Source organism: Falco peregrinus, chromosome 11 (assembly GCF_023634155.1).
Source record: "Falco peregrinus isolate bFalPer1 chromosome 11, bFalPer1.pri, whole genome shotgun sequence".
Classification (NCBI taxonomy): Eukaryota; Metazoa; Chordata; class Aves; order Falconiformes; family Falconidae; genus Falco; species Falco peregrinus.
The window spans coordinates 21991979-22011095 of record NC_073731.1 but is presented as its reverse complement, the minus strand read 5'-3'; the positions used below and the strand labels follow the sequence as shown (position 1 = coordinate 22011095).

Genomic DNA, 19117 nt, shown 5'->3' with positions numbered 1-19117 from the left:
ACCCGTTACTTGCTGTTTAAAGCCATACTTGTAACTGACTTGACTTGGAAATTCAGATTAAGTAGAAGCAGAATCTTCTGTATGGCTGGAATGTTTGGATTTTTTTTAATTTATTCAATTTAAGAGCCAGGCAAACAGCAATTTTTGCAGAATTTTGTGTAATAGAGCTTGCTCCCTCTTAAATAACAGCGAAAATTTTGTGCAGTCTTTATCAGGAGTTCATTTTGGGCAGTTCAGCTGTTATCACAGAACATACTTTTTGTAACAAGTTCCTTCAGGTCTTATATATGCTGTCCAGAAGCAGTAAGGACTCGAATCTGTCCACTTCAACAGCAAAAGCAAAATACCTAGTGTGGGTTACATCCACCTACTTACCTATTTGTTGTAACAGATTATTCTTATCTTTATTTCTTTATAGCCATCAAGACTGTGTTCGTGTATAATTTTCTTCTTGAAACAGAATTACAGATTTTCCTCAATTATTTATTTGAAGTCTTGCATCTGTCTTGGTGCGGGTTTTTTTTCAGTGGTGTCTTTGTCAAGTTTCCCCAGCACTGGTATTATTCTGGACTACACAGTGCAGACTGTTTCTGTTGTCTGGATAAGAAAGCTTGATTCCTAATAGAAAGTCCTGTGGTGCAGTGTGCAACTCTGCATAAGCAGCCAAACAGCCGAATGGAAACTAGGAGTGCTGTGGTCCTGTACAGTGGCTTGTTGATTAGTAGTTTGTTTTAGCCAGCTTGCAGTAGGCCAACTAGTTTGCATCAAGATTCTTAGAGTTAACAGCTGAGGCTACAAAGTAGGTTTTGGTCATTCCCCCCTGCTTTGAAAGAGGTAGTCCTCTCACTGGAGGAACAGGACTGCTATTGCAGTAATTGCTTTGCATAGACCATTACCCTAATGGGATTTTTCACACGCCTGGTTTGGATATACTGGTTTTTGGTGTTGATTGCACAATCTGAAAAGTATCCTTTTGCTGAGGGCCATGAACCTGGGTGTATTCTCTGGGCACTGTCTTCCCTGGAACCTGTCTGGGAAGTTCTGCTTTTGTCCTCTCTGTTAGCTTTTTAAGGCTGTAAGTGTGGTGGTTGTACTTTTTGAGCCAGCCACCTTAACAGTTGAGGGAAGTGAAGTACCTTATGAATGACTCTGGCATGACAGGGAACTTCACATCTGGAAAGACAAGCAACAGGATCAAATTAGTAATGCATACCATTGCCAGTGACTCAAAAGGAAACTGTAGTAATAGTATTGTAGCTTGTAATACTGCCCCTGGGTAAATTCTGCTGCTTAGGCAGTTGACTCTGCAAAGACAGCTCAGGTTATTGTTACGGTGCAGTACTTGATCTGTGGCGGACAGAGGGTGTGCTTTCAGGATGCTCTCTTAGGGAGAAAATATTTTCTTTACTTTGTTTTCCCCAAACAAATCCAATGCCTACTAAAAATCAAACTGTCACCCTGTCCCTGACTAAATAGTGGTTCTGTAGTGTCTGTGGCACATGGCTACAAAAATTTTATAGCAAGGACATTTATCTTTCTCTTGTACTTGCAGGGAAAAGGTGAAGAGTAGGGGGTTGCATGTTTTTAACGTGTTCTAATGTTCTTTTAAAGGACAAAACTCTATGCTTGCTATGCTCAAAAGACCACTAACAAGTTTTGTTTTTAAAAAGGAATTCATAGCAATTTCAAAGGTAACTTAGGTGACTCGTGCTGGTTATGCTTTGCACATTGGGCCAACTGGACTTGCCCAGCAGGTCTTCCAGCATAGCAGACCACAGTTCCCTAAGGATTCATTCTAGTCCAACTGGTGCTTGCTGCCCCATCATCCCATCTTCTTCTGATAGGTCTGATTGTGCTGGCTTGCCCACCCACCCCACACCCCTCCTCCCGTTTTTTTTTGGGGTTTTTTTTTTTTCCCCACCAGCACAGATGTCCTCACAATGTTGCAGTGGCTTTCATTGGCTTCTCAAGTATTAGAGCAACTTGCTCAAAATAGGAAAACCAAGAAATACCTTAGATAAAGATAGTAGGAGAAATAATTGAGGCATTCCCACTTTATATGTTGGAAGGTTTTTTGTTTATTTCTTATTACTCTAAGCTTTAAATTTTCTATTTAAGTAGATGTCAGTAGCTGTATCTGACTGTTAAATAATAATATGAATGTCTTGGTGTTTGAGTAACTAAAAGTAGCTCAATTTCAATGTAGCTGCATGCACGCCTCATGTTTGACTTGCAGATAAAACAGTCTTAATAGACTAGTTTAATTTGCCATAGCATTTCATAATATAGCTAAAAATACAGATAAAGGTATAAATTAAGATCTGAAGATCTCTACCTTTGGATGAAGATCTCGAGATTTTACAGCAGTGAACCCAGTGGCTTATTCTGGCTAAAAATGCATCACTGTTGTGGTTGTTGCTTGCTTGTCCTACTTTTTTGCCTGAGTCTGATGATCCCAGGTGAATCATACTCTGCTTTTTCCTTATTAAGGTTTGAACTATCCTTCAAATTTATGTCTTTGCAGCAGTTCTGCAGCAGTAAGACAGAAAAAACTTGCCGGTTTGTATTTGCAACATGTGCCTTGTAAAGGCTGCTGCTTTTCATGCCGCAGGGTGAAATTGTAGGTTTTGTTGTAGTTGAGGGTATCCACTAAGAAAGAATTATGTTAGCATTGTGGTTTTCCTCCTGGTGTCAGGCTGTCGATCACAGAATCTCAGAATTGTTTAGGTTGGAAGGGACCTCTGAGGATCATATAGTCGAACCCCCTGCTCAAAGCAAGGTCAAATAGAACAGGTTGCCCGCAGGTGCACGTCCGGACAGGTTTTGAACAGCCCCAAGGATGGACACTTTCACAACCTCACTGTGCAAGCTGTGCCAGTCTTTAACCACTCTTAGGGTAAACATTTTTTCTTCTTTTTTCCCTTGTATTGAAGTGGGATATGCTGTTAATTCAATTTGTGCCTGTGGCCTCTTAGCCTGTCACTGGGTACTGCAGGAAAGAGTCTGGCTAAGTCTGTACTTCTTTCCCTGCATCTTTGTCAGGTACTTACACATGGGTAAGATTTCCCCCCCTGAAGTCTTTTCTTCTTCAGGCTGAACAGTCCCAGCTTTCTTAGCCTCTTCTCATATGAAAGATTCCGCGGTCCCCTAATCATCTCAGTGACCCTTTGTTGGACTCACTCCAGTAAGTCTGCATGTTACATTGTACTGGGGAGCCCAGAACTGGACCTGGTGCTCCAGATGTAGCCGCCTCAGTGCTGAGCAGAGGAGAGGGGCCACCTGCTTTTCCTAATGCAGGCCAGGATACTGTTTGCCCTACCATGAGGATGCATTTCTGGCTTGTGGTCAGCTTGTCCACCAGGACTCCCGGGCCTTTTCTGCAAAGCCCCTCCCTAGGTGTGGGGCTCAGCACTTCCCCTTGCTGAACTCCCTGAGTTTCCTCTTGGCTCATTCCTCGAGCCTGTCTGCATCCCTCTGAATGGCAGGATGACCATCTGGCATATCGACCACTTCTCCTGGTTCTGTGTTGCCTGCAAGCTTGCTGCAAACTTGTAGAGGGGGTACACTCTGTCCTATCATTCAGGCTGCTAATGAGGATGTTAAACAGTACTGGTCTCATCAGTATTGACCCCAGGGTACAACCCTAGTGACTGGACTCCAGCAGGGCTTTGTGCTGCTGGAAGTGGTGATTTTCTCTCCTGCAGCTTTCCTTCTTAAAGCTCAAGTCCCACTGTTGACATACTGAATTGCAGACTAGCTTACTCACTCCTTTTTGTGTGCTCTAAAGGAATCGTCTGCTTTCTTCTTGTTTGATTTCTCATTCTTTTCAGATATAGGTATATAGAGGGAAAGCCTACCTGTGACTTGTTCTGACTTGAATCCAGGAGGGAACAAGTTCTCCATCTCATGCAGCAGATGGAATTTTTTTTTAAAGAGACCTGTAGTTTTTAAAGGGAAAATAAAAACAAAAACACCATGGCCCTTTTATTGAATTGTTCCTGTCTGTTGGTATTTTGATGTGTCAGACCCTGCTTGTCAACTTTGTTCCTGTTTGGTTAGTTGCACAGCAGTAGTGATGGGGCAGATGAGTATGGGTAAAGTACTGTAGTAACCTGCTGGGTTCAAGTTATTAAAAATACAGAGCTGCAGCCAACTGTCCTTGGCTTGAAAGAGTGATAAGGGTAACAATAATAGCCAGCTCTGTATTGGTAGCATTTTTTAGTTACCCAGCTGCACTGGTATGTTTTTTGATCAGAGAAAAACACTCCTCCTCTCGCTGCTCTTCTCTGGAACTTAATCTTTTACAAAGAGAAATGTGCTTGAATTGTAATGGTTTTGTATTCTGAAATTTCCCTGTTTTCAAAGTAACCTTTCTAATTCTAGAAAAGCCAGTCTGTTTTCCATAAAGCAGTCTTACAGATACATCCTAAGCTCAAAGAAAAACTGTATTTGCATTGTAACCATACTGATAATACAGTAGTTTCAATATATGCAGTATAATGAATAGGACTTTTAAGACTGTGGTATCAACTTAGCAAATTTTAATTTGGACTACCTTGTTAAGAGTAAACATCACTGTTAGGGGTGAAACTGCAAGAGTTTGGCTCTTGCATTTAAAAAAAAAATTGAAGTGTTCTGTGGATTTAGTATATAAAGTCATGTGCTTGAGTGGTGAGAATCTTTTCTCACTTGTAAAAATTATCCTTGTAGGTAAAGAGACTGAAATGTAGGGCTCCCGGCCTTGTCTGACAAAAAGGGTCTCTTTGGGCAAGTGCTGGACCTCTTTGTGTTGGGGGATTGACTGTGGTGTTTCCATCATTGTCGCTGACCCTGAGTTTGAGTATCAGAAAGTGTAAACTAGTAAAAAAACCTTGTATGTCTTGGTGGTTCTCCTTAAAATTTTCAAATCCATAGTGTCTGTCTAGGGAGCAGATCTGTGGACCAAATTTTCATTGGACATTTTTTCATACAAGTGGTCTTGTGGCCCTGCAGGTTGTCATAGGGGGTTTCTTGCCATGGAAAATTGCACAATCTTAGTAAACTGTAAATCTTGTCTCTGCTCTGTGTAACAACTTGCCTGAGAGCCTTCTATTGAGAGTCTCTTCGATGCTTGTTTTACAGAAATATGTTTCTTTCCCTCTGTCACTTATGGTGTTTCATCTTTTTGGTCATTAGAAGCTTTTTAACCAGAAAAAGGCCATCTTTAGCTTATATACCTTTTTGGGGGTTATGATAATCTCAAAGATAGTCCTGTAAACTTTGTCTTTATTTGATATTGGAAATAAACATATTTATACATAGATTGAGAGTGTTTCCTTCCGCTGTGTAACTAAGAATGACCAAAATGGTACTGAGTATCAACTTTAAATATGAGCTGAAGTGATAGCAGTTAATCTGAAGTACACTTACCATTGGTTCAGATTCTTCTGTCTTTTGAGGACTTTGATGACAGTGTGCTTCTAACTAGGTAATTTTTTGTGCGTACTTGGAAACTTAGAGTTGTTTTTAACTTTCAGGCCTGACTATTTGATTTTTAGTATCCCTTAAGCTTTACATGTTGTTCTGGTGTTTCTAAGTGTGTTAAAAATATAAAAAAGTCTTCTTTCGTTGTGGGAAAAAAACCGCAAGACTGCCCCATTGTTTTGCTTTTCCTTTTTCTAGGCTTCAAACAAACTTTTTTTTTTCTGGCGATTATAACATCTGTAGTATGTAAGGTATTAGAGCATTAGGATATTATTTCATGAATGCATTGATGTTCCTCTGGGTAGTTAATGTATTTTATCTGTCACCAAGGAGGAATGTGCTGTACAGCTTGCTCCTTCTGCAAGTGGTCTGACTCATGAGCTTGAGGTACTTCAAAAGGATTTCAGCACTTCATCCCATTCTTCAGTCTTGCAGTTGCTTTTCTAATAATAGAAGCAGCAAAACACAGTGGAGTTACTTCTTGGCTGCTACAGTTTATTACCAGCACAGTCATGAAAGCTGACATCAATCACAATCTTCATGTTTCACGGTCCACATATGCCTGTGTGGCTACGAACACGGAGTCTCTTGTACCACTCCTTGAAAGCAGTAACCACCATATGCAACTGGGGTTCCAGTTTGGATGATCAGAATTACAAGCTGTGGGACGTTGGTGCCTCTGCAATTTAAGCAGTGTTGTGGGAATGGCATAAAATAGCTGTTGGAGACCTCCAGCGAAATATGGAGCCTATGTCCAGTGAAAGATGTGTTGTTGTAAGACTTAAAATACATTAGAACTATTCCTTAAATATCTGTAGGAGCATAGCTTGTGTATCCTGACAGAATTTGTTAACTTTAAAATTTTTCTTACCATATAAACTGCTCGTCTAGTGTGATTGTAAAGAGGTGAGGCTCTTCAAGTGATGTTGCCTGCACCAAAGTCGGTGGAAGAAGTTCACTTCACTGAGGGTGAGCTAAGGTTTCACTTTTATTGATTCTCAGTCACATATGGGTAAAAGGAGCCCTTTTTTCAGCCACAAGCATCATCTCTTGTGCCAGGGAATTATAGAACTCAAGCAAACTGTACCCATGAGGTCTTGAACATGCACTCCAGGAAAATTAAGTCAATCTTCAAAAGCAGTCATTGCTAGGGCCTATTTCCAAAAGGAACCGCTGTCCTTTAAGAAAGATGTGGTTCTTGGGTTGGTTAGAAAGATGAAAGAGCCGGAGCATCTTTGTTGTAATTGTCTCCTGCTTTTAACACCTCTTATTTGTCATTTAATGGAAGTAAGAGTGTGGGTTGACTTTAGGGCATAAATATTGTGACTTCTGAAGTCCTCTTCTCCACAAAGCAGATCTGTACACTGTACACTGCAGAAAGAGAGGGTGGAAGCTAAGAGGAATGGAACTGAAAGCAAAAGAAAATGTGCATTGTTTCCTACAATGAAATGTAGAGGTGTGCAAAGTGATTTGTCACAGAAAAATGGAGGTGGTGATGGGGACATCTTGAACCCAGCCCTGGTTTAGTAACATGTACTGTAGGAACAATTTCCTTTATTTGCAGGCTTCTTTTCCCCAGCTGCTGCTGCTTCTCTGACTTCTCTATGACAAGCATTTCTCTTGATGCAGGTAAAAGGAAAAAATTTTCAGTGCAGGTCAGTTTATCATCATAAAAGTCTGAATCAAGCTGGCTGTAAGAGATACTTTTTTGGTATCAAATTCTTGTTTGAAACTGTATATCCACAACCTTAAGTTGTGCATATTGTAATAGCATGGAAATTAAAAATACTTTTGTTATTAAGGTACATTATTTAATAGGAAAAGAAAGATAACACATTAAGTGCATTAAGTGAAGCTGTGTTTAATGAGATATGTTGTCTGAATGTTCTTTCCCTCCTTTCCTGGATTGTACTTTTATTGATCACCTGTATGTCTTCTGTGTACCTAGAGACAATACATGCAGGTTTCCTAGGCAGTATGAATTTCGGAAGGAACGGGTGGGATAGGAAGAGCTGTTTTTCTCTCTCCAATAGTATGTGTCTGATTTTATATAGGTGATTTTAAACATCTTATAACCCTAAAGTACATGCTTAATAAATGTAAAAAAACCTAGCTGCTGATTTGCTTAGTCCATTGTTTGTTTTCCTTTTTTTCACTGTAGCCAACCTTTAACCTTTTTGTTAAGGACTAAAAACACCTTTAGCCTGTCTGTCGTCTTTTTTTATTATTTTTTTTTTATTTAATGTGGTCTAGATGTGTGAAGTAATACTTAACCTTTGGCATCACTTCTGGGATTTCTTATTGCCAGCTATCAAAGAATCCCATCTATAAAGGAGAGACAAATGAGTTTAACAACTGCACATAGCTACTCTAGCTAAAACATACTTTGATGAGCCACTTGTGAATAACAGTAAAGCAGGGTTGCAACTTGCCAAACACAAATGCTTGAGTATGAGGAGGAACGTTTAAAACGTAGAAACCTGGTTGTCATGAGTTACAGTCACTGTTTGAATACCTAATAATAACGTTCCTTCTTTTAGAAAGAAGGGTGGCTTTTGAGAAAGCAAAGAGATCTGTCCATTAATAATGCACTTTCTGTTACTGAAAGTTTCCAAGTCATTGACGGAAGGTGGTACCGTTCAGTTCCAAGTGTTACCAACCTGCAACTTCTTGGAAAAGATTTTCTTGAAGCCTTGCCTCATGGAGGCAAGTGATGAGAAGATGAGAAGAAAAATGAACTAAGCGGGTGAATGTTTTGGAGTAAAAGTTCTTCTCCAGTTTCTAGAGGAAGTGATGAATATTGTTTGTAGACTCAAATCTAAAGGGAAAATTGGATATTCAAATCAATTATATGTTTACGTATATCATAACTTTCAGGTGATTTATCTAGCTGTTTTATGAGCTTGGGGGGTTTAATAATTGTGGTTAGAACACTTAAAATTCCCTGACCTTGCCATAAAGCAACAGTCTTTTCATGTTTTTTGTTTATGGGATTAATACTGTAGCTTTTAGATTTAGATAATGCTACTATAGGAATTGCATCTGGTTCCTTCACTGCCCATTTCCTAATTGCTGTAGAAATTTCTGGCAGGAGGTGTGTCGTCATCAACCCCCAGTTGAGAAATAAGAAGTTAAAACTCAATATGTTTTGAAACAATAACCCCAGGTATTCATTAGACCTTATGTTGTTAAGATACCAATAAAATTTATGCCAATTCTTACAGCACACACTGGAGTTAAACTGTTAACTATAGTGAATAAGAGACAGTCAAAAATGTCAAACATTTTTTAAGTTTTAAAATGCAGTGTGCAAAATGAAGTAGCTCGTATTAATTGGTAGGCAACTGTGCAGAATACTAGACCACCGTTCTTGCCAGGTATATTCAAAAGTGTAAAATCTACTAAATTGTGAGTTAACAGAGTAGTCATTTGCCCAGTCTAATGACACACTGCAATTAAAGCGCTTGAATATTTATTCATAGCATCACTTACATGCACACAGTTATGTTAAGGACATGATTACAAAGCAGCCAAGTGTTCTAAGAACTCTCAATAGCTACATTTAGATGTGTAATAGTTGAGCAAAAATGTGGAAAAAAACCTCTTTTATTGCTGCTGCTTCTTCTTTAAGCCCTGCAAGGATTAGCTCATAAAAACTCAGTTTGCAGCTCATTATATGAAATACTTTCTTGATGTTTTAGAGATGTGTGTACATCTTGGATGACTTTTATAAGTGAAAGAAAAATCTTTTTGTCTTACGGCACATGCAATTGCAAGTAAACTTGACTTCATCCTCTCCTGGAGAAGCCCTTTGCTTACAACACTAAGTACAAATGAAGTATCTCTAACAGCTAAACCACTTCTGTCTCTATCTTGTGGGTAAAAGATGTCGTTACTAACCCGGATTACCAGATTTTTCTTGGTACTGGGTTTACCATGATTTCAAATCGCCATGTTATACTGATTTCCTCTCTTTCCTTCCTTCACGTTATTTCACTATGTTAAACTGCATTTGCAGAAATCTTAACTATTGCGAGGCTGTAGACATAGAACCAATATCCTGATAAAACATGCCCTGGCCGTAGAAGGAGGCCATGGAGGAATGTTTGCTGGTTTTCAGGCCCCGAGTGACAAATATTTGTCTTTGAACTGTTTTTTGTCTTGTTACAGTGGAGCAAAGCAGTGTTCCTGGTTCTGTTGCCATGCAGCTGAGGTCTTGATTTGAATGTTTCCAACTGCAGTGGAGGAATGTAATAGCACAAGTATTTCTTAAAGCAAAAGGTGCTCCATTTGAAAATTTGTGTGGTGAGAAAATCGAAGACATTTATTCCCTCCACAGAGTTTAAAGGGACACTGTGAACTTAAAATTCTAGGTATTTAAGGGGTTTCTTTTCTTCTTTAAACAGTTGTGGTAATGGCAGTGGTTTTTCTGCACTTTTGTGGTTTGCTGTTGTGTTTCTGATCCAGAAATGCTCTGTGAAGGACTTGCACAAACTGATTCTTTTCTCCTTGATAATCAGGTCAATCAATTGACTATAAAGTGTTACTAAGCACAAGAGACAGCCCAATTGCCTGAGGAGAAATGACAGAGGGAAAAGAAACTAGAGGATGTCCAGCTGAATCACTGTGATTTAATAACTTACTGCCTGTCAGCTGAGCTGTGGAAGTTGAGCTGTTAGCCTGGCCAGTTGCTAGATAAAATGAATAGAATAAGTAAATTTAAAGAATTAAATCAACCCTTTTTTTTTCTTTTTTTTGTTACCTTGCATTTGGGGTGGGATAACAGAGCCTGCCTTTTTGCTACTACTCAGCTGAAACTTGTTAGTGCCTTGTAAGCAGGCTGTGTGCTTTTACCCTCTTGTTTTAACAAAAGTATGTGTGTAAAATACTCTAAAATACTCTAGGTAGCAGCAGAAGCTTTTTTTCCCCTGCTTTTCTTTGACTGGGGCCTATCTGAAAGTTTCAAAGTCAGGCATTAGTCTTCACCTAGTATGCTAAAAATGTACTTTTTTATAGCAAATTAAGCTTCATAAGTTCTTCTCTTTAGTTCTTTTCAATTGCATGCTGCTTCTCATGGTCTACATTTTTTCAGTCGTGACCTTTATTTCAATCATTCAGAAAGCTGGATCTGTGAAACACTTTTGAAGATTAAAAATAGTTTCTTTTTAAACTGCTCTACAGTAGAAATAAATACTAGTAGAAATTGATACATCCCAGGGAAGTATCTATAGTAAAGTAATCCCTTTTTTTCCCTCTGAGTGATCTACAAATAATTGTATTTGGAAATAGTTAGATACTTGTGAGAGAACTTATTTTGCAGATGCTTAATGTATTCAGTACTTAGTTTTTATTACTTTTGGAAAGCCACAGTTCAGTAAAACTATTGTATATTGGCTGCTTAATAAAGACACTGAAGTAACAGTTTCAAAATCAGTAGGCGGTTGGTTCATTTCCCTTTAAAACAATTCTGGTTTCATCTTAGTTTCTTGCCTTGTGGGGTGCTGACATAGGTAGATATGTTAAAAACTTGTTAAGGAGGGTGCACGGTCAACTATGACTGCCATGACCAGGCATTTTCCAACTTCCAGGGAGTTAGAGAGGACATGGGAGGGAATTGGATTGTAATCGAGGAGGAGGGATAAGGGGGATCTTCCAAGTTCATGTTGAGAAAAATAAGAAAGGATCTGTGCTTAGCTTGCCTGGGGAAAGGAAAGGAGATTGGACATTATGGAATGAATAGTCCTCCCGCCTTCATATGTCTAGCCTGATTCTATGTACTTGTAACCAAATACAGCGTTTTATTTTTTTATGGGGTGTTCAAGTCTCAATTCAGTACTAAATCAGGAGCAATTACAAAATAATGGAAGTGGCAGCTTTCAAAGGTGTGATGCTAATTGGATTTCTGCAAGAACAGGGGAGCTATGCATGGATTATTGCTTCTTTTCTTTGGTGTGTAGCCTACTGCTTTTGTATTGGTTAAACCACTGCTTAAAAGACAGATAGTAAATTAATTAATTATCCTGTGATGGGAGTCGTTCACTGCCTGGGGACCTGTTAATAACCGTACTAAAGATTCAGCAGTGGAGGTGAAGTATTTCCTTTCGTGTCAGAAATGAAAATATTAGCTGGTAAGAAATACTGAACAAACAGAAAAATAATGATGCCCTACGTGCATGGGCAATGCATTGTACTTTTCCTTTTGAACTTCACAGAGCTACTCTGCCTGCCCATCCTTTCCCTTTCCCCTGCACTGCAGTAGCCATCCTTCTTATTGAAGAGGGCCAGACTCTACTTGCTTGTCTCTTTGCCCCAATAACAGCATCAGGCATATTCTGGTTTTTAATTTATGACTGACTTTTTCTAGTTTTCCGTCCTGTGTTCTTCTTTGGGAGGCAGCCTTCATTTTCTCTACTTAGTTATTTTGTGAAGGTGGAACTAGCAAATTTTTATTTTTTTTCCTTACCTCATCATGTTTTTGCTAGTCAGTGTGAATGTTAGATGATCAACAGCTGTAGCTTCCTACTGACATCATTCTTGCCTCTGGAGTCTCTGGTCTACAAAACAGTGACTAATAGTTTCTGTCATCTGAGCAGCAGTTTCTGAACCCACTATCTTGCCTATTGCTAACTTGTTTAGATTTGAATTACTGGGTTTCTTTAATGTAGCGTTTTAAATCTAATGATCCAACTACAGATGTTTTGTTTCGGTTTTACTGGAGTAGCTTAATAATAGTAAGTGTAGAAAGGAAACAAACTTGCTAAGTGTAAAAAAAATAAAAATAAAATTGACATCACGTTTGTTTTTGTTTTTTTAAATATGATGAGTTGAGACAGTTGAATTTGAAAGCTGGGTCAAAAGCTTATGTAATTTTGAGACCCTAAATATAGAATGGTGTAATGACACAAGAAGATTGATCTCTGTGCATATGTTCTGGTAGAGTATTTTTGTTTTGTTCTTATTCTGTGCATGTGATTTAAAACTAAGCTGAATACCCTCTGCTTGGAAAAATGGTCTTGCTAATATTCCTATCTTATGCTGTGTGACAATTTAAATTGACATGTAGCATGTAGGTTTCTTTATTATAATTGTCTGGGTGTGGGGTCTTTGGGTTTTTTCTTTTGTTGATAGTAGAATTTCCATTTGGTCACTGTAAAATTTATATATTTTTTTTTTTTTTTAATAGTAGTGGAATGGGGTGATGATGTTAAAGCAGTATCAGAAGATGAAGCCATGGTACTGGTGAACCATCAAGCAACAGGTGACGTCTGCACTCTGATGATGTGCCTTCAGGATAAAGGCACGGTAGGCTACAACTGGGGAGTGGGATAGGTTTTGCGTATGTGATCTGTTACCGTGGGTGTGCTTGCAATCTGTGTGCGGTACTGGTGACTGACTTCTGTGTGTTAATCCACCAAATAGTCTCAGAGTCCTGAATGAGAAGCTTTTTCTTTAGATTTGGTTTAATGTGACAGCCCGTAACTTGGAGAATGTTTTAGACCATAAATGTTGCCTTTGAGGGTCTAATATGAGGTGAGTCAGTGTGCATTCAGTCTAGCTTAACACAGAGGGAAGCAGATCTCTTTGCAGTTTACTTGACTTTCTCCTTTCACCTCATGCCCATATGCAACTCAGGCCAGCTTTGTTCAGACCAGCACAGATCTAGCTTCTTGGTTACGACTTTATTCTAGCATGGAATTTTTCTCTTGAGTTAGAAGCAAGTTATGCATGGTATTTTGAAACTGGAAGTGATTTCCCTATGAGGGCATGTCCAAGCTAAGCTAAGACTAGTTAAGGTCAAAATTGCTTGAATTCTTATTTCAGAAACTCTTAAGCATTTCTCGGTGAGAGGTGCAACTAATGTCAGGGTTTTTTTGCACGTTACTGTTCAGAAAATTCACGTCTAGAGAGTGTAGTGCTGGAAACTAGAGTATGGGATCTAAACAGGAGATTAAATTTATGTGCCAGTCAGGAGGAAAGGGATATGTATGATTAGGTTACAAAGGGTGGGAAACATAGCTGGCAAGGTGAAAAAGTGCATCAGCTGTATTTGCCTTAGAGTTGTTGTCTTTTCTGCAACAACATGGTGAAGAAACAAGGAAAACCAACTGCTTTTTGTTGCATCTGCACAACTTGTAACTGGCACTGGTTTTCTTAATATATATTAACATAGGTTGTAGATACACTGTATCTCTACCAGTGTTTTAACATTTTTGAGGAATTTTCCCAGATCTTACTTATGACAGCAGAGCTGATTTAAAAAAATAAAAAACCTAAAAAAAAAAAAGAAAATGGCACTCAAGATTGAGCAAAGACTGATTTTTCTTTCTACTGTAGCCTAAAGAAGAATTCATTTTAAAAGTACTTCTAATTGCTTTATTTCTTTTAGAATTGAGGAGGTCGGATATATATGGTATTCTGTACTGTACCCCAACGAGCAGAATGACAGAATAAACACTCTTTAATTCCCTTCATCAAAATTATGCATAGGACAATCTTGTGATAAAGATATGACTGTGAGGGCATGGTTCTGTGGATATGTATTGCATATAATCTTAAATATTGATGTCTCAGGTGTTTTAAATACCATAGAGTTTCCTTGACTCATCTATGTCATGGTGTATACTAAGCTGTATTTATCCTGTTTGACTCCATAGCTAGAAAGTTCCAGTCAAGACAGAGTAAGTTTCAGTGAATGTGGATGGTGATGTAGGTGAAAGGCTTGCTTCCAGTTCACACAGAAGGGCATACAAAGTAGTAAAACATTTTACCAAAGGTGGCCTCTGGAAGAACTAGGCAGAACTAGGAAGACCACCTTCCTGTGCCAGTCCAAAATTTCTCCTGCTTGCTTTTGCAAGCCAGTACAGACTGAAAACAGGAGTAATCTGCAAGCGCTTACTGGTTAATGCTGCTTTTTAAAGAATGTTGATTTAAGACATTGGAAGTGTTTGATTTGAAGTTCTATATTTTTCTGTGTAGTGAGGTAGAATAATTGAAATGTATTTGCAACTTGACAATATTTCCTAAGGGCCATGTCAGGAGCTGTGATGGTATTTTTTTTTCCTAGTATTTTATAAATTCTTACATACAAACGATAGTATAGCCTATCTGTTTTAAGCAAACTTAATCTCACTAAGCTGTAAACTCAAACACATGTGTTAAGACATTTCTTGTCTTTCAGGTTCACTTATGTGAATAGGAAAAACACAATCTCTTATTAGGGAAGTGGAACTTGGTAGAAGTTCTGATTTTTATGAAAGGACTGGACTGGTATTGTTTTGACTAGTACATGTTACCTAAGGCAAGCCACGCAGAGCAGGGTTTCAGGTGAATCAGAAGTGACCTAATTACACTTTTTATATAGTTCAGGAAATAGTTCCAATTTGTTTGTGTAAGTAAGTGTTAAAAGAAACTAAGTAACTTAGTTGAGATCTCATAAACATCAAAGGTTATGTGTTTAAAAAGAGAAATAGGTTAAAATGCTGCTATTGCTGCTTTCTGACTGGATTAGAACGGATAAATGTGGCAATGTTTTTGATTTAGAGCAGAAAGCAGTGCCAGGAAGGAGTGCAGTGGAGACAAAAAAGTAGAGCTTGCAGGTGTTTGAGTGCGAGTTTCAAGACATGCATTCCCAGGTTTCATTGTTAAGTTAGAGGTGCTTGAAAGATGAAAGTCAGTCTATTCAGGTTGCTTTGTTATGAAATCTGTGTAGAGTGAAATGAAAGTGGGCCTGTGAATAGGAGACACCTAGATTTATTTTTTTTATAAAAGTGTTAAAAAGCTTTTTCTACATTCTGGATTTAAGCAGGAAGGATGAACCAAAAAGAACCTTAAACAGCATCCAAATACTCTTTCAACCTGTAAACAACTATGAATATGTGCTCAAAATGCTGCTGAATGTCTTTGCTTAAAACCTACTTGAAATGCAAGTGATAAGAGACTCATCTGATAAACGTTGTTGCATTCCTGAGGAGACTAGATGGAAAAGCTGCCACCAGTACCTTGCAGTGTCCTCTGCTCCGCCCTTGGTGGAACAGAGTGAATCTCCATTAATCATTTGCCTTCTGATTGCAAACAAGATAATTGTGTCCTATTCTTTGAACTCCTTCTTTTTGATTGTGTGTTAGAGTGTGTGTATATATTCATTAATTCATACATAAAAATATTTTCTCTTTGTATTTCTTACCACTGCCTAGGCTTATAGGCAGATTTGTAATTACTGAGCTCTGGGGTTTGCTCACACTTGGAGCAAATTGCCTGTATGTTTTGTCTTAGTTATAACTTCTGTGCCGCACTGATCTTTGACACAATTGCATCGCTCCTCAAAAAGACTGAGGAAGTCCAGGGATCCTAGTTAGAAGCTCTGTGTCACCTAAAACATGGGGAGATGGACTTAAGACTCTGAAGAGCAGTGATCTTCCAGAATAAATGTACTGTCATCTAAATAAAGACAATAAAAAGCGGTATGGGAGGAGAGAAGCACTAGCATTCCTGGGCAAGTGTTCCTCCTCCAGGACTGACATAGAACATCTAGGGACCAATGTTCATTCCTCGAAAGACACAAACCTTTTCTTCCCAGGGAAGCAGATTATTAAGCTTATCTCCTCTGGTAAAATAGATCGTGTTGGTTTAACTTCTGCTTGATATAATAGAAAAATAATTGTCAAAATGCCAAAGTAGTAGATGAATGCTGACAGTCATACAGGTACTGCTGCAGGCTACGCCATCATCAATGGAATGTTGGTGGTGTTTTTATGAAAGGATATGGTTCCCTACACCAGCCTGTCATCTTTGGGCTGATGCGTAGGCATGAACTTAAGATACTGTAGTGCCCTGGAGAGCAGTAACACCTCTCAGTGATGCTTTTTTTAACTCTTGTCCTTAGGGCACACCTTTTTCTTTTCCCTCTCCCTAAGACTTTCTACTTTACTGAAATGGAAAGAATGTGAATCTCTGCAGAGAAGATTTTTTGCTTTAAGACCCTCTTTTATTTAACACAGGCCCAGGGATAGCTGTATGAGAAACCATTTGACCAGTATTAGTCTCAAGTGGGGAATTATATCTAGGAACTAATTTTTCTTTTATCACTCACAAATGCCTAGCGTGCCTTTGTGCGTTTCTATGTGTAGCATCTGCCAAGAGATCCACTGGCAGACAGGAAAGGATACTAGCCTGTCACAGAGGAAACGGATGCTTGTTTCCAAAGCAAAACCTTTCATATCTTTGAGAGCTGTCCTTATCTCTCAGATGTGTTTTCCTTTTCCACTTTCAGAGATGCTAGAAGTGGGTGCTCTTGCATTATCCATGATCTTCAAATAGAAAGTTTGCTAGTATTAAAAAAACTGCAAAATTTGAGATGCTTTTAATGCGCTCTTAGGCAAGGATAGCTAGTTTCTAAATGTGACATCCAGACTTAGCGGGGAGACCAGTAACGTGTCTAAGGCAATAAAGGATCTTAAATGTTTTTAGCCAGTATGTTCTTGCAACATATTCCAGCTACAGTTGTTTAAGGATGAGTAACAGAAACAGGGTATGTGACAATTATCTTTCCCAAGTATATAACCAAGGATTCATTTATAGCTTCTGTGGTCAAAAGGGAGAATAGGTAGTTGGAGCATTCCAAGAGATAATTAGATTTTTTTGGAAGAAAGATTTACTAATACATGCAATTCTAAATACAAATTGCAAATTATCGAGCTGCTTTTACAAAATAAATTCTTGCATAAAATATGATCTGCTTCTTTCTGTGAATTCCACATAAACATATGAAGATGTGAGAACAGGTAAAAGCCATCATCTTTCACTGTATTTTGTTAGAAGTAGTATTGAAGGCATGGACAAGGATTCTGAGTATTTCAGTTACTGTGCAAGCCTCTGGTGTTTGGAGAGAAGCAAAGAGTACACTTTAGCAGTAGATGTAATCAACTAAGACATCAACAGTACGTTGTATTTTCTAGAGGAAATCTTTATTTCTTAGACTGCTTTCCTTCTGTCTTTGCCTCAAATTATGTTATTTTAAACAACTGAAAGGTGCCAAGCAGAAGGTTCGTGTTAAAGATTTAAAAAAAAATAAATCTGGCTACCAGAGAGATGTCATGGTTCTCTGTATGCTTTTTTGACAGTGGTAAATGGAAGAGTACTGTGAATCATTCTTGGTGTGGCCTTATAACATAGGGAAGAGTAAAGGCAAGTAGCCTGGTGTATGATTGAGAGCATGTAAGAGGCACTGGATTTTTCCAGTTCTGGAGAGGCAGTTCCTACCCCTCTCAGAATCTACATGTAGGACCTATAGAGGGGAAAGACCTTGTGGGAGAAGCTTTTCCCTTCTGTTATTTACCTCTTCTGGAGTAATTCTTCCATTTTAAATCTCAATGGACTGAACAGGTATAGTTATCAGCCTTCACTGTCCTGTAAGAAGTGATGGTCAAAGTGAATCTAATGGCTCAACCTCTATTTTTTGCCTTCTTACCTTGCGTCTGGGCTGGGCCAAGGAGCATGATTTAATGAAACACTCAGGGGTGCACGTGGCTGCTCTGCTATGAAAGAAATTAGTAACGGCATGTGGGCTGTGCATAGGTCTCAGTGAACACTGCTGTTCATAGATAGAATGAGCATGTATGGAGCATGTGCACATTAGTAGCACGAGAACAACATGATCTCATCCCCAAAATCACCAAGTGCAAAAAAATGTAAGGAGACGTAAAACAGTTGGAGATTTCAAATACAGACCTCTGTTGTCTTGTGTACTTTAATGAATGTTGAAAATGGTTTTCATTTGCAACTGGCTTAAAATTGTGGTGATATGTCAATAAGAAGCATTATGCTACCTGTGTGAAAAGACACGGGAATCAGCATATGGCTAATAGTGCAGAACCATATATTATATTACAAAAAGACAGCTATTTATTCCTACGCTTGAAGGAGAAGTGTGGCACCTGTGCTGCTTTATACTTCGGGGCATAAAGGACTTTATTTCATCTATTTGCTAGTTTTATTGCTGTTGTGAGGGTGACAAGAATGGGACCAGTATATACATAATTCTCTGCACTTGGTATTTACTAAACTTTTTTTTTTTTTTTAACTTTTCAGGTTGTCCGTCAGATGATGTGGCTGATGGATCATATTTTTAAGTATACAAACTTTGGTATTGTGTCTCTAATCCACGGAGACTTCTTTATAAGACAGGTAAATGGAAACATGTTGTAGTGCTTTGCTTTATCCTTATATTTGGAATATTGTGGTGTTATGGGACTCACCACCGCCTGGATGGTTTGCAGGATGAAGTAACTATGCTGTAATGTGTATGTTTGGGTAGAGCTTTGTTGTGAAACTGCTTTTTTCCAAGCTTATTTTTAGAGCTTTGTTGTGAAACTGCTTTTTTCCAAGCTTATTTTATTATTTGCCTAGATACAAATGTTTATGGAACCCAATTATGTTGGGAGCCTTTTATGAGAGACTGATACAAGTGAAGTACATGGGCAGTCCTTTCTCTCACTTCACTTCTGACTGCCCATTCTTGGCATCTCTCTTCTTTCCTTAGTGACCTTGAAGCTGTGTGATGAGTTTGGGTGGTCATTATTCTGATTGTCAAAATTTCAGATAAGGAAAGGCAGGACCATCCCTTTTGATGGTGACATGGTAGTAGACCAGTTTAAAG

The 19117-nt window shown here is 38.6% G+C and overlaps 1 protein-coding gene across 3 annotated transcripts in view; it reads left to right on the top strand.

The window, feature by feature from the left end:
* Window positions 1–19117, top strand: part of LPGAT1 (lysophosphatidylglycerol acyltransferase 1) — a 67012-nt gene that overhangs the window by 15977 nt on the left and 31918 nt on the right. For all 3 annotated transcript variants that reach the window (XM_055816489.1, XM_055816490.1, XM_027788640.2), the window contains 2 exons: window positions 12647–12765; window positions 18550–18645. In XM_055816489.1, the coding sequence (XP_055672464.1) occupies window positions 12647–12765; window positions 18550–18645 (215 nt within the window). The remainder of the gene's footprint in view (window positions 1–12646; window positions 12766–18549; window positions 18646–19117) is intronic.